The 15,818-nt window shown below is 37.0% G+C and overlaps 1 protein-coding gene across 1 annotated transcript; it reads right to left on the reverse strand.

Moving 5' to 3' along the window:
• Positions 1–8,282: 8,282 nt before the first annotated feature.
• Positions 8,283–15,719, reverse strand: saal1 (serum amyloid A-like 1). Its single transcript, XM_023422390.2, has 13 exons — positions 15,590–15,719; positions 14,458–14,657; positions 13,948–14,049; positions 13,425–13,508; positions 13,253–13,332; positions 13,118–13,177; positions 12,925–13,040; positions 12,558–12,723; positions 11,999–12,081; positions 11,684–11,869; positions 9,998–10,155; positions 9,744–9,836; positions 8,283–8,578 (listed from the first exon to the last, which is right to left on the reverse strand). The coding sequence occupies exons 1-13, from the start codon at positions 15,591–15,593 to the stop codon at positions 8,501–8,503; spliced, it is 1,410 nt and encodes a 469-aa protein (XP_023278158.1). The 5' UTR covers positions 15,594–15,719; the 3' UTR covers positions 8,283–8,500.
• Between the last annotated feature and the right edge of the window lie 99 nt (positions 15,720–15,818).

A 15,818-nucleotide genomic window follows, 5' to 3' on the forward strand; every position in this document is an offset into this window, starting at 1 on the left:
ACCCCTCAAGATCAGATCAGTGACCATGTTTACCTGGCTGTTAGCTTAAGCTCCTTATTATCTCCACCTATATAAGGCAACCATTTCTGCTTTAATGCACAAACAAATATAGATTCCCTGAGCTACAAAACACAACTAATGTACATCTCCATGTTACCTCTGCTTAGAGCTGGTGGCAGTGTTAGTCACACTTAGCAATAATAACCACAGCAAACAAATTATATATGATCCTACAGCTGACCATAAAAACACACAGGCTGGGTTACAGAAACTCTCAGTAGTGAGTGTCTTGTTTTTGAGGCTATTTTAATAGAAATTACAGCAGAAATAATTAATTGATCAGTGGATGAAAAGAAAATTATTTGGCAGCAATTTACAAAAACAATTTAATTGACAACAACTTTGATAAATAATTGATTTCTTCAGCCCAAACAAAACACCAAACATTTCCTATTTGCAACATTTAAAATTTGCAACATTGTGATTTGCCACTTTTTTTTTTGCTATATGATTGTAAATTAGATATTATATTTTAGACTGTTTATCAGATGAATCACTCAAGTTGAAGATATCATCACTCTGGGAAATTGTGCTTATTTTTTACTTTTCTGATATTTTGTAGACAAATTTTTTTTTAAATAATAATAATACAATTTTATTTATATAGTTCCTATTGTAACAGAGCTGAGGAGAAAATGCTCAACAAATAAAAAGAAGCAAAAAACCACTGAAATAATATAATGCTTAAAACTGAACTGAAAACAGGCAAGTATAGATAGTATTTTAACAAAGAAATTTTAAATGGTCTAAAACTGTAGAATTGTTAACTATTGGGGAAATACTTTTTATAAAAGATATTTGAATAAGGTTAGTGTTCTGATAGATAAGACCTGATGTGATCTGGCATTAGCTGCATTATCTCTGAAGAAAGTTGTACACTGTCTGCTGTCACACATCATTTCTGTCTCTGGCAACATTGAGAACAGCGACCAACACACTGAAACTGACTGTTGTATAATGGATTTGATTGGTTCTGGTGGGCAGCTGGAGCAACCTGCCAGCTGGACAGCATCGGATTCAGCCTAAACCTCTGATTCTCTACTATACATTTTCTCCATTTGGTTTATAAAACCAATGTGCTCTGATTCTGACATTTTATAAAACATAAAGTAGCTATTCCATATTGTCCTCAGCCTGTATAGAGGGAACTTGACTATTCAAAACACATTTCTCTGACAGGAAAAGAAACAAACTGTCCTTGTAGTTCTGCAGCCGTCCATTTACACCAGCACACGTCAGTGAACGTCACAAGTAGTTAACCAGGCTGCAGCTGCCTCAAGCAAAACAAAGAGCATTGTGGACCTTATAGACATGTTAACTCTATGACTAATACACAGAAAAAGGTTGAATTTTCTTTCCCTAGAATAGGTATTGAGGCTTGCTTCTTTATTAAGAGGAAAGAAAAAGCAGGAAAAGGACAAAGCCTACTGAATGGTATGACCATGTCTTTGTTCAGGATTCAGTAATGAACTGTTCCTTTCATGAAGCCAAAACACTGATGTAGCCTCCTGCAGAGCAGGATCAAGCACATCCAAATCTACTTATAAATACATTTTCACAGCATCACTTTCATGCTGCAGTTGCTGCATCCATGTCTTTAATCTCCCCATGTCTTGACAGGTCCTGGATCAGATCTCCTTCATTTAATGTCGTATTCAGAGGTTCATTAGATCTCATGCTGCATCCAGTTTACAAATCATGCATTGTTTTTATCCATCTGGTGGTTTTTCAGCAGTGATCATGAATACACATACTCTAATATTATCTTTATACCAACTTATCTTTTTATTTATTATTAACTGTGAGTTTAAACAGTTAGTACTGACTATAATAAATAAAGTGGCTCATAGTATCTCTGCCACTCAGAGGGTAATTGACACAGATGCCTTGAGATGCTTTAAGCCAAGGAGGACTTTGACAGGGGTCAGAGAGTGCAGCATGAATATGATGGCTTATTGTGGTTCACTCTCCTGGTGACCCAGCTGTGGATAGTGGTCTCTGGATAATGAGCTTCAAGGATGAGATAATATGACGCAACAAGTCATTAATAAACATTTTCCAGGTGGAAAATTTAAGTCATTCTCAAGACTCGATAGTCCATCTATAACAGAGATATTCTTCCATATTAATTATACAAACTGTGCCAAATGTACTTAGTCAAAACACAAATTAGACAACATGTTGAAAAGGCACAAAGTGGAAATATTCTTTAAATATTTCTGTATATTCATCAAAATGCATGTGTACCATGAAATAATTTTTCCTTAGTTATAGCTGAACTAAAATACTCAATTCACCAATATTGACCATTTGCAGCTCCACTTGAGGCACTTCATGCTCTATACTGGAGCACTCGATACATTTACGCATCTCTATACTGAAACATGACCTACTTTTGAGGAAACCACCCATCGAAAGGCTGTTGATGGGCTGTCAGGCTAAACCAGGTGACCAAACTGTCTTTAATGCTCACATGAAATCTGTCAGGAATAAACAACATTGTTGTACAAGCTTTTATTTCTTGATCACTGTGGTTTGTGAAGAGGAGATGTTATGTTGCAGATGTGTCCGAGTGTGTCAAAGCTGCACCATAGCCACTCTGTCCCAGTTCTGTTCACTTCAATCAGAGGGATTTACTCACAGTGTCTGAGCATCAAGCTGCAAGAGATCTCCCCAGCTAATCTCACCCATGGCACTAAGAAGCTGCCCAACATGAGCATTAGAATGTGTTAAACCTGCACTACAGCTCACTGGGCACATGGAAGATAAATTACACTAAAATACCACAACAACAATGTGCATCCCTACTGCATTCTCCACAGGGTGGTCAGACGTCAGTGTCTTTGATAGAGATCAGTGTCTTAATCAGAAACACCTGAGCAGATGCCATCTGTCAGGACTAAAATAACTAATTACATTCACACCTGTTACTGTGATTGAACATGTGTTCAAATATTTTCAACTCAGTAATTTTACCTGTATTTAACAAAGGTAATAGTTGCACATCTGAACACATGGAGAAATCACAAGAAACACACCACAGTGGTCAGTTTTAATACTAACTATAAAAACAGAAAATAATGTTAACAAACAAAGGGAATACTTTGTTTAGTAATATAAAGCTAGAAAATGATTTTGTAAATAAAGATGACGCACAAAGACTGAGTTGGCTGTTCACCTGCGCAAACCTTTAGTCAGTTACTTGGAGAAAATCAGGAAAATGAGAAAAAAAGCCTTAATTTTTGGCTTGTAGCTTTCCTTCCTTCCTCTTCTGCTAAATATTTGCATCTAAGCAAATAGACAAACAGATAATGCTGCAATGGATGCCCATTTGGGATGGGCAAATGTTTGGCATGAGACTAAAATGAAAATGATTTGAATTGTATAACATGAAACTATATGAATATATAAAAAGTGACTTCAGTTTATTACTTAAATACATCATATTCTCATCTATTGCAGAGTACAGATTTTAGAGTTTTTCAGCATCAAATCTATGCGAACACTACAGTTAACATAGTGTAATCTTAATGCTCAATTTAATCCGTGATAGTAATTTAGATAACATCTGCCCAGCTGCATTTGTTTGCTAAAAAACTAAAAAGAAACATCAGTATACTGTAGTAGGTCTTTTTATTTTGATTAACAGACTTAATCAGTATATTCATAGTGAACACTTATATTTTGCATTGAAAGATCTTATGTACATGTGTGTGTTTTACTCAATTCTTTTTATAGATTTTATATCTACTTAAGAAAAAATCAGCAGAGTTTCAGTGGTTCTACTTCTGTAGGATGTTCAGGCAGCTTTTCCACTTCTGACCAGTGTTATTTAAATTTCCAGAAAATTCAAGGTCTTCTAAGAGCACTTCATCAACACTGAATTCCAGTCTTTCACCTGATCCTGAGCCTTGTTTGAACAACTAACTAATCAGAACTGTGAATGGTCTGCTTACGTACACTTCCTGTGGCAGGACTACGTCTCTTTAATTAGCTCCAATTCTTTCATTGCAGAACAAACAGCAACATATGCCACTTGGTGACAGGCGTCAGTGTACACAAGGACAGGACAGGATAGAGCTGCGACCATAAACACCTGCCACATTCAAAATAGAAACGTTTTACATTATGCAAAAAAAAAAAAAAAAAGAGAATGATAATGATTAAAAAAGGTTTAAACACTGATTTCATTGGATTTGACACTAGATTAATTTGGAAATGTTTTTAGACATTTGCGTATAATGCTTTAGGTGGGTTATTAAAGTAAATTCTATCTCCAAATACCACATGATTTCTCAGATACTAATAATTAAAAGACAATTTACAAAAGCCACAACAGTTCTTGAAAACCAAATTTATTTACTAATATATTTAGTATAATTGTATGTATAATATATAGGATATATCATAGGTTGATGTTTGGCTAAAATGAAACATGGATACATTCACATTTAAAAATTTTACCACATTCATTCAGCTTACTCACACTTATGCAAAAACTAATGAATTCAGACAGAAGTCGGGAGCTGTTGCTGCCATTGGTGATCAGAAATCTGAGCAGATCACGAGCGGAGACATATGGAGTTCCCCAGGGCTCAATTCTTGAGCCACTGTTAATAATAATGATAATAACTTTATTTATATAGCACCTTTCTTAGCAAACATCTCAATTCAACATTATGCAAAAAGATCTGACAGTAAGTGAAAAGAGGCAATAGGATATGTAAAAACAATAATTAGGGATGTTGTTGTTATTCACAGCCTGTACATGCTCCTTTTATAGGTCAAATCATACATGATAATAATGTTCGTTATCACAGCTACACAGACACACTTAACTTTTTTATGATGACTATGAATATGGCCCCTTAGACTCACTCTACCAATGTTTACACAAGGTAAATAGCTGGATGCAATTAAATTCCCTTGAATTAAATAAACACAAGATGGAAATAATGGTATTTGGCAAAAAGGCGGAAAGAATGAAAGTTACTGCTCGGCTCGATTCCACAGTTATAAAGACAAAAACACAAATTATCCCGATAAACATCTTGGTGACACGTCAAAGCAATAACTAAAGCACAGGCAAAGTTTAGTTTTAGTTGAAGTCATTCATGCCTTGATCACCAGCAAGATAGACTTTTCCATCAGTCTTTTGTCTGGTCTTCCATAAAAGACTGTTAGAGCATGTCAGCTCATTCAGAACACAGCTGTCAAAACACAAACCAGAGGAACTGAGCACAAAATAGTCCTGTTCTTCTATCTTCACTCGTGCTTCCAGTTAGCTGTAGAATAGATTTTAAAATGCTGCTGCTAGTTTATGAATCACTCAACAGTCTGAGACCAAAATACATTCATGATCGCCTTGAAGAATATAAACCCAGTACGGTTTTTTAGATCTAAGAAACAGTTAAAAACCTCAAATCAGAATGAAGCTGCTTTAAGCTACTATACTGCGCACAGCTTAAAACAACTTCCTGATGATTTCAAACGCACCCCAACTCCAGACACTGTCAAAACCAAATTGAATACTCTGCTGTTCTCCTTTGTTTTTGATTGACTGACTTCTCTTCTGTACTTTTATTTCCCTTGTTGCATTTGGGAAAATTTACAACGTATACCTAAACTTTTTTTCAATTCTATTTCACTTAAGACTCTTTGCATATAAGGCATGTTGAAATGTTTGTGTTTGAGATGTACCATATAAATAAAGCTGCCTTGCTTTGTTTAAAAAAATTGCTTTCCTTTTTCATTGTTGGTGTATAGACAAAAATTTATATTTTTCAATCCAAATTTTTTAATTGATTTGAGGATGTTCAGCCTAATTTTGAAACTGACACTGAGCATGCCTGGTGTAAGATTATTGTTGGGAATATACCTTTTATCCTCTGTATGAATTCACTTGTGTTGATGACATTGTGAGAGAAATATTATTGACAGTGGTCACACGCGGTATAGCATAATTACAATACCCTAACAGATAAGCTAGTTGAAGCAGCAGAACCGACAGTTAAGGCAAATGCAAACATCAACATCACCACATCACATCACCAATCTCCTTTGCGAGGAGGAAACGTCAATGTCTTTGATATTCGGGGATCACGAAGGGGAAAGTTTCATTGTGATTCTGTTGACAAGAGATAGAAAGCCCAGGGAACTCAGGAAATGAGCTGAAGGGGGCTTTGATTGCACCCAACAGCATCATGTGTCTTTATTAACACGCCTTGACCAGGTGGTTGTGAATAGGCCAGGCCTTGGAATCAAAGGAGAGGGAACGTGATGCTGCACACACACGCATTCTTCATCCCTTCATTATCCCTCCTGCTCACCCAGCAACAGGTACTACTCCAGTGTCAGGGCCATTTTACACACTCAGGAGGGCTTAATTCAGATGGTCCAGCCCTGACCACATTGTTATTTTTGTCATCCAAGAGAGATCAGTCTTGGCCTGACACAAAAATTATTCTTAGAAAATATGCTCAGTTCATGTCGAATGACGAATGCCTTCAATCATGAGTCTCCTAATCCCTTTCACTGACGTATCCACAGAAAATACTTGTTCATCCCATTTGGTCACAGATTAAAGACTATTTGTTGTTGTAGAAAAGCTGTTTATTAGCCCAAACACTGACAGCCCACACATGTGAAAGGTAGTGTTATATTCTTTCTGGGTTACATAAGGACTTTGAACACATGAATTTTCACACAAATGAGAGACCAAAATAGAACGTATTTCACTGTGAGGGTAAATGTCAGGTCATTTAAAAAAAAAAAAAACCAGCAAGTTAGTTTTGTGGGCAGAGGTAAACAGAAAAAGAAATAAATGACATCCAGCATCAGCATCAGACAGGCCTGACATGCCTTGGCGTCACTGATGTGTATAAAGCACCGGCCACACGAGCAACGGCCTGCTGCGTTAGGTTCATGGAGTCAGATCATATCAAGCTGCTGTGAAGCCTGGCAGACTGACAATGAAGTTTGGCAGGGCAGCAGGAAACATCTGGGCTTCACTCTGATCTCTATGACATGACTTGCCCGGGAGCGAAGCCTGAAGACAGAGCAGCCAGCAAAGTGCAAGTCACTGGCCACAAGCAATCTTGAAAGGCCAAGCATGATTACATCTACATCATTCTTGCCATTTACAACACAAACACAACATGACTCGCAGATCAAGGCACCGGCCACCTATGTGCATCACGAGTCTAGTCAAGGTTCAGAACGTGTTTCAAGATAGCAGGATTAAAAAGACAGTTTTTTTTTTCCCATAGGTGGTGATCTCTGTCTCGCATACACTCTGACCATTTCAGGATTTCCATTAGAAAGAGTGTTCTACATATCAATCCAAGCTTTAATTAAAAAGCTGCTATATTCAGAGCCTTCGTAAGCTTGCTGGAAAACGCGCAGGCTGTCCTGCTCTTCTCCATGAGTGGGTGAAATGGTGCATTTGGAAACCAAATGAGTTCATTGTTGCCTGGCTCAAGCCTTTCATCTAATTTTATTGTCCTTAGCGAGTGACTGTCACCCTCTGGTAAACACTTGATGTTGTCATCAGCATTAGCACCATTACTCATATGCTTGGAAAGGTGACTCAGTACACATTCAATGCAATTTAATTTGATACAGAAATGTATATTTTCATTGTATTAAAAAAAACAACTGATTAATTAAAACAATGTATACTTTGTGATAAAGGTATTTAATGTTTAAGAAATAAATATGGAAACATTTTGTTAAGTTTTGGCTAAATGCTGCAGTGAAGGCTTGTATGTCAAATTTTTCTGGAAACATGACTGACAGACATTTGCCTTCATGTAGTAGAGCCCAAAATAATGTAATTATCAAAGGTAGTGTATACTTCATTGAACTGTAACATGTACAACACTACAGTTAGATCTTCATTGTACCAGTGTCTTATTTACATTTTGAAATAATAAAGAATAAATAAATAAAATAAAAAAGAGAACATGCTCACAGGTTAATGAATTTGGATGCCAATTGACTGCCTTCATATAAATGCTCTGTAATTTTACAGTGATATGTGCAAAGGTAGTCCGATGAAAGCCATTAATATCATTATTATTATTAATATTATTGTTATGGTTTTCTGTTGATTCTTTAGGTTGAAAAAGTGAAGCACCTCTCTATAGACTGTTCTGCTGTTTGACTGAGGCCTGTGCATCCAGCAATGATAAAAATGTTTGAGTAAAAATTACAAGCACATATTGTTTTCAATAAAAAGACATTATTTAATTAATACAAAAATAGTATTCTAAAAACAAGTAAAAACTTAAAACATAAGCGTAACTTGGTGTGACATCCGAGTCTTTCCGGTGGAAATGCAAATATTCTGACTTGTAGCAGGATCTTTGGAGAGGAAATAAAGTCCACTATAAAAAGCAGTGGTGAGAGTCAGGATGAGTGCTGAACACTGATCTGTGTCTCAGTCAGGAAACTGTTTCCTCACCACGTCTGCCAGCTGGGGATCAGTCTCTGCCAACATGAGCTGCAGGTGCTGAAACTGCACAGGAGGAGGAAGGGTGGGGTGGAAACATGATGTTTATTTTCCACAGGAGCTGGTGGTGTATAGTAGCAGTCCATCACATGTCCTAAACTGACACAAGCTCTAAAAATAATCCTTTATGTGAACAATGGCATTACAGGCAATGGTTTGCACACGTGACCATTAAGCTACTCCAGAGAAAATATGTGGACAAGAAATTTGAAGAAAATTCAACATCAAAAGCAGCAATAAAGACAGTTATCCATCACAAGATACCAGAGTCTACAATGATATTTTAAAACTGCTTATTTTGTTTCACTAACAGTGGAGAAACCCAGCGTTATTCCACTTAGAACTACTTGAAGGAGCTAAATTGTTTTCTAGAGCTAAATAAATTCTCTATTATTCCTTTTAGCAGAAACAAAAAAAAATAATACAAAGTATAATTGGTTATTAGATAAGGAGTTTAAGATTGGCCAGCATTGAAATTACCAAACATTTTACAATGGACTTTGATCTAATGAAAAGCAGAAAGGATATTAAAGCAATAGTTCAGGTTATTTGAAGTGAGGTGAATGGGGTCAGCAGATAAAACATATTTTAGCCACTTCAAAAATGTCCACCGAAAAAAAGCCAACATCGGTTTAAGTGTACACTTTATTTTGAATATTTTCACTGCTTTATCTTGCTGTCAAACAGCCCACTCGTTTTTTTTCAACCGTTGAACCACCATATTACTCCACACAAGCAAACCTGCTGTATTACGCCACTGATCAGCTGTTTAAGTCAAAAAGAGTTGAGTGTATGTGCTTGGGAATACTGTAGTTAGACAGTGGGTGTTCTTTAGGTGGCTAAACAGGTTTTTTTCTGCTGACCCCCTGTCCAAACTGACAGTGCACTGATCCAAATGTACTACAGGAAATACACTAATTATGTATCTAAGTATCTCACATAACCCCATGAAAAATAACCCAAATTATCACTTTAATATTCCACAACAAACTGTTACAAGTGGAGCTTGATTGTATTGTACCTTGGTTGACAACCTGTGTAAGGGATTACAGTATGTGAAAGGAAAAGAGGTAAAGCCTCACCCCTCATGCTGACATTAAAATTATATATCTTTCATTGTATTGCAATGCATGTTTTTAATCTACTTAAACTGTTTGGACAAAATACTTACCGAAGTCTTAAAGTTGGGCAGTAAACTGCCAGCAGCTATGAGACATGTCTTCTCTGTCAGAAAACCTTTATTCACCAAATCTGCCACAGTGTCCTATGAAGAAGGAAAAACACGATGGACACTTCAGTGACCTTAGAACAGAAAGTTCTGGTTCATATTGTTGCATTTTATCCTTAAACAGCTGTATTTAAGAATCTGAGTAAATAATATGATCCAACAGGGAAGTGAGCAAGGTGTTCCTTTGGTGGCATTACCTTGGTGATCTGATTGAAGATGTCAGCTAGAAACTCAGCTGTGATCTCTGCCAGGGTCTGGAGCAGTTCATCTTTTGTGCTTTCTTTGTTGGTACCATCATCTTTGCACTCACTGTGGTTCTGGAGCACCCGCAAAATGGTCGCTATAAGGGAGGGACCTGAAAACAACAGACAGAAGATATTTGCAGAATAACAGATTCAATTATTTATTAAAAGTAAGCACATTGAAAAGGAGGAAACACTGCACCTTTTTACTGTCAAAAACCTACTGTAAGTCTGAGCAGGTATTCTTATTAAATTTGTATTGTATTCTTTTTTTAATATAAAACTAAAACACTATAGGATATACTAGTGTTCACTGGTGTTTTGTTCAATGTCCACATAGAAAAGAGGGTCAAACTGTGACTGTTTTGAACAGTCTCTCTTCCCACTGTGAGGAAAATGCACTAGTTTGAATGCAGTTTCCAGTGAAAAGCAGCAGCTGTGTGTGAACTGCACAGACAAAACAATCCCTACAGTTTTGGGGGATTTGGATGTTTTTGTTGGCCAGTAACCACTTCAAACAAGGAAACAACTTGGAAACAACAACATTCACGTGGCACATTTAGAAATATCAGTGGAGCTGCTCAGAAAAAAAGTATATACGTTTTCAACTTTTCACTTGAATATCTGTAGTTTTCCTAAAAACTATGACCACCTAACTCAGTACTTATCCACTGTAAAGCATATTTTTTCAGTGATTGCTCTAGCAGAAACTCGGCTCAATGAGGATATAGCATGTCTTTATCCGATGTCACAATTCATTTCTGTTCATTCTTGCAGGGAGAGCAGAATAAGAGATGGAGTCTCAATTTATTTACAAAACCACTTAGTCTTAATTTAGATAAGTCTGATGTGGAGTCATTGTTCATCAAAACTCCCTGTTGTTTACCTTTTTGATGTCAAAAGTATTATAACTGAATGTACCTATAGACCACCTGATTCTGTCATCAGCACTTTCACAGATGCCCTTTACTGTACCCTGGAAATTATATGTAAGGAAGAGAAGATGTGTGTGTTACTTGGCAATTTCAATATCAACCTCCACAAAGATGAATTGTCATCTACTGTTGATTTTCTTAACACACTTTCTTCAACTTATTTTTATCCCGGGATTCATACACACTATAATAACAAGCTCATCTGCTACGCTCATTGACAACATATTAATTAATTATCTAGATTACAATATTACTGCAGGATTATTGTTGACTGATACTTCTGATCATCTTCCCGTATTCCAGTTGATTCAGACCAGGGTCAATAAGCACAGCAAATCTAAATACTCCACAAGAGATCACAAGAATTTTAATGATACTGGTGAGCTGATTTAAGCCACTGCTAAAGAAATACTTATCATTATTATCAAGTATCATTATGAAGTTAAAGGATTCAGCAGAGGGACCCGATGGACTCAGAACTAACTCGATAAAAGAAATTGTTAATTCAGTCATTGATCCTCTTACCCATATTTTCTCCTTATCCTTACGAACAGGTGTTTGCCACATGATCTCAAGGTGACCATGATACTTTTACAAATTATCGTCCAATCTCATCTGACATTCACTTATTCATTGATTTCATTTACCTTATTGTCATACTTCCAATCATACATTTTTCATCAAATTTAGAGGTTAGAAAACTTACTTGTGTCACTTTTGCTGGGCCATTGCTCCTGGCAACTATGAAGAGCCTGAAGCACAGAAAACGCCTGAACCAAAATGCTCTTCTGCTCTTGCAGGACAACTGGAGGATCATTTGGCTGGCAAAGGTCCTCACATACCACCCCACAAACAAAGTCCCATATTGCTTTGCCGGGTCCATCAGGGGCCGCTAGAAGAAACAATAAAACAATGTCTTATCTGTTAAGAGTTCACTGATTGAGTCAACAACTCCAGTGAACACGTTTCAGTTCTGAGATGGAAAGCCAGCAGCTGAACTCAGTATGATGATCAGTCTTACCAAAAACCTGAATGCCCTCATCTATGGTGGTGAGGAGTTGGAGGGCATGAAGGTAAACCTCCAAGCCATTCGGACTCTCTTGTCTGTGAAAACAATTTATTATTATTGAATGCTCAACTACATCATCAACATCATGTATTTAGTATAAACTCTGCTGTATCACACAAATAATGAATAATGTATCTGTTTTATGAGGGAAAAATAAAAAGCAAACTACTGGTGCATTGCATTAATATATATACAAAAAAGAGAGGAGGCAGTACCAGAAGTGTGTTCAAAATCATAGACAGAATTAATCTGTACTTGCATAGTTGGTGCCTTGAATTCTATAACTTCTATATCAAATTTGATATCAAGTGATGTGACTGGCTGTCGTATTCACAAATTCCCTGCAGTTTATACACATAAACTCATTTAACTGGTTCATTTTTTTTTTTTTTTTTTTTTTTTTTTTTTTTTTTTTTTTTATACTTGTAAGACTTTTTTATTCCCTCTGAAAATAAACATGAGCATGAAATAACAACTAACATTCTCCTGAATTAAAATTTCAGATTCCCACCTAAGCTGCTTGGCTGCCTCAAGAAGGCATGAGGCCACGTCCAGACAGCTTTCACCATCATCCTCCTCCTCCTCTCTTGGCTGAGCTGTGATCCAACTCTTCATCAGCTCTTCGTCAAGATCAAACAGTTTGTCAACCAGCTCTCCAACCTTCTCAAGCAGGTCAGCTGGGAAAACACACACAGTATTTACTGATAATAACCATTTTAGAAAGCAGACAAAAGGTTACAAATAGTTAAGATAAACAGCTTACAGGGATTTTGAGTTAATGTAATTCATCTTGGTATGTCAACAAAATATTCTTTTTTATCCACAAGTAAAATTTCATAAGCTCTTTATATAGAAAGGAATGAGTGAAAACAAAGTACTGTTGGTAGAACTGCACATGATGAAACAGAGGCGGGAACGCACAGACGTCTGCTGTCGTATTCGCTGAAGCCACAGGGAACTAACATCTTTCTGAGAGACACAGGTCAGCAGCAATCTGCAAACATCAGAAAAGGTTAATACTTCTCTCGCAGTCTCTCTGTCTCACATGTCTACAGAAAATGCAAATATCACCTGCTTGTTTCCAGAAGCGTTGGAGGATCTGTATCTCCGAGAAGAAGCAACAGCACAGCGCTGTGGACACACGGGGAGTTGCAATAAGTTGAATGAATTGCAGTAGGACAATTACAGATGATGACTTCCACTCACCCTAAATCTTGATTTTGGCTGAGAGTCAGACAAGTGTCAGGAAAACAAGCAATGTTTCCAAGGATTCCCACACAAATTTCCTATAGAAGCACAAGAAAAATCTATGACCTGTCTTTGGAAAAAGGGTTATATTTTGACACAGAATGCATATAAAGAAAAGGACTTCACTCACAGTGAGACGTGGACAATGAGATTTGGCTATCACCCCCAGGAGGATATCTGTAGCTTTGAATTCCTGCAGGAAACCAGCCACATCCTGAAAAAATAGTTGGTTAAAAAAAAGATCATTACTAAATATATGAACCTTTCCATGATTCCCTATTCACTCCATTTAGACTCATGAGGGTAAGATAAATAACAGACACACCCGTCAGTATATACAGGTCAACAGTATGGCAAACTACATTCTCCCAAATTATCATGATATTAAATCAACTTCTCTAAAAGAGTTTCAATAAAAAGCAGAATATTATAACCTTCATGAAGGGAGGATTTGTTGTAGGACTGTCTATTAGAATGCATCACTTTTAGCTAGGTGTACCTAATAAACTGCCAACTAAGTGTATCATTTTAATTCACTGGTAATGTTTTATAAAGCAACATATTTCATCACTCGTGGCTAAATTACCCTGATGAAGAAAATAATTTGTAACCAAAGAATGTGAAGCCTATGGGACAAAGATAAAGAACTCTACCTTATCCATTGCCATATCCCAGACTCTACACAGATCTTCCTCATCATCATCAGGGAGCTGCATTTGACCTTCAGAGTCCTTCTCTGCATGCTCTGTGACCATCTACAAGACACGACCATTTTACAAACATTAAGACACCTTATCTATAAAGGGCTGTGTGCATCAGAGAGACGGCACAGAGGGACAATGTGTGACACAGTGGGGATGGGTCCATCAGTTGAATATCAACTGTGATTTAAAGATTTTACATTGCAAATGATTTGATCTGTAGTCTCTAAATTGGCTGATCAGAAAAGCCTGTGGTGAAATAGTTCTAGAAAATAAATGCAGCACAAATTGTGTCGTCATGGATCAGGTAGTGACACTGGCAACAACAATGTTGTCCCTGTTTGGAATGAGCATACTCCAGCATCTTTTCCAGACAAATTCAGATTAAGATTACTTGCTTTTTTCCACTGAGCCCATGAATTACTGCTTCATATTTGACAATAACAATAACAGCCTGCCTACATGGATGAGACGAGTCAGGGTGCTGAAAAGCCAGTGCTTGCTGTACACAGTGTCTCCAATGGCATCCAAATCTTCGTCCTCCTCTCCATCAGCCGTTTCTGGGGGTGGGGATGGGTTACGGTCCATTACAGGGGACTCTATTCCAGTGCGAGATGTCAAGCTATCGTTCTCCACCTCCTCTGCACCATCAACACTGCAGTCTGGTAGGGAAAAAAAACAGTGATATGAATTAGAGTTGGAGAATAAGATTAAACCACCATGTGACAGAGATTCATCAGCAAATACAGATTTTGTTTCTACTAAGGTGACTAATATCTCAAGATATCTCAAGATATTGAGATGCCTGACAGATATTGAGAAGAGGTTTAAATTATTCTCTGAATGTCAGGATTTATACTTAGTTGCCAGTTTAAGTTTATTATTTACACCTAAACACATCTAAAACTAATGCCACTTAATAGAATATCCTTGCAATAAGTATTTCTTTCATTAAATCTTTAATTCTAAAGTTTAATTGCAGCAGTTTTAATTGCAATGTTGATTCAACTTCATTATCATTTTGGAGTTTATACTTATGCTACTGCTGTTGAATTGTAAATCTTAGGTACTGAAAAGTCTTTATATTCTGTCCACCCTATTTATTCACTGGTGGAAGAATTACTCAAATCTGTTACTCAAGTAAAAGTACTGATGCAAAAGTGTAGAAATACTCCGTTTCTCTTTCTGCATTTAAAGTACCAACGTTGTAACATCTAAATGAACTTAGGAAAGTACCAGTTACCAGTACCAAAAGTAATCTTATGCATTTATAATCTAAATCTGCGAAGTAACTAGTTACTAAAGCTGTCAAATAAATGTAGCGGGGTAAGGGACACAATGTTTTCTTTTTTAAATGTAGTGGACTAGTATAAAGTAGCATATTAACAGAAATAATCAAGTAAAATACGTTGCTACCTCAACATGTCACTGAAGTACAGTCCTGGAGGTCTGTAGGTCTGTGCTTGGTCACTTTAGCATTTATTTTGGCTTCCAATTACTTTCAATTCAACAATTTAGCTAGCAGATGCAAATGTCGCTGTTATCGGTAGGTAATTGTCTAGCTGTCATATTCATAAACGTCTTGTCAACTCACCCATAGCGACCGCCCTCTGCAAACGTAACTAGCTGGTAAATACTTAAACCAAAATAGTCGTGTTTGTTTTTTCACAGCACAAGACGTTTCAAACAGCCTCCATTTGACTTGAGTCACTAGCTGCGCATGCGTCAAAGCTGTACGTACTTCCTTTTGTGGTCGACCACCTCAGGGTTTAAAATATTACTGCTGCCTCCTGCAGGGCGCAGGGGGAACGACAGGGTACCGA

This window comes from Seriola lalandi, unplaced genomic scaffold (genome assembly GCF_002814215.2).
Source record: "Seriola lalandi dorsalis isolate HSWRI2012SDOR001 ecotype SW California unplaced genomic scaffold, Sedor1 jcf7180002054682, whole genome shotgun sequence".
Taxonomy (NCBI): Eukaryota; Metazoa; Chordata; class Actinopteri; order Carangiformes; family Carangidae; genus Seriola; species Seriola lalandi.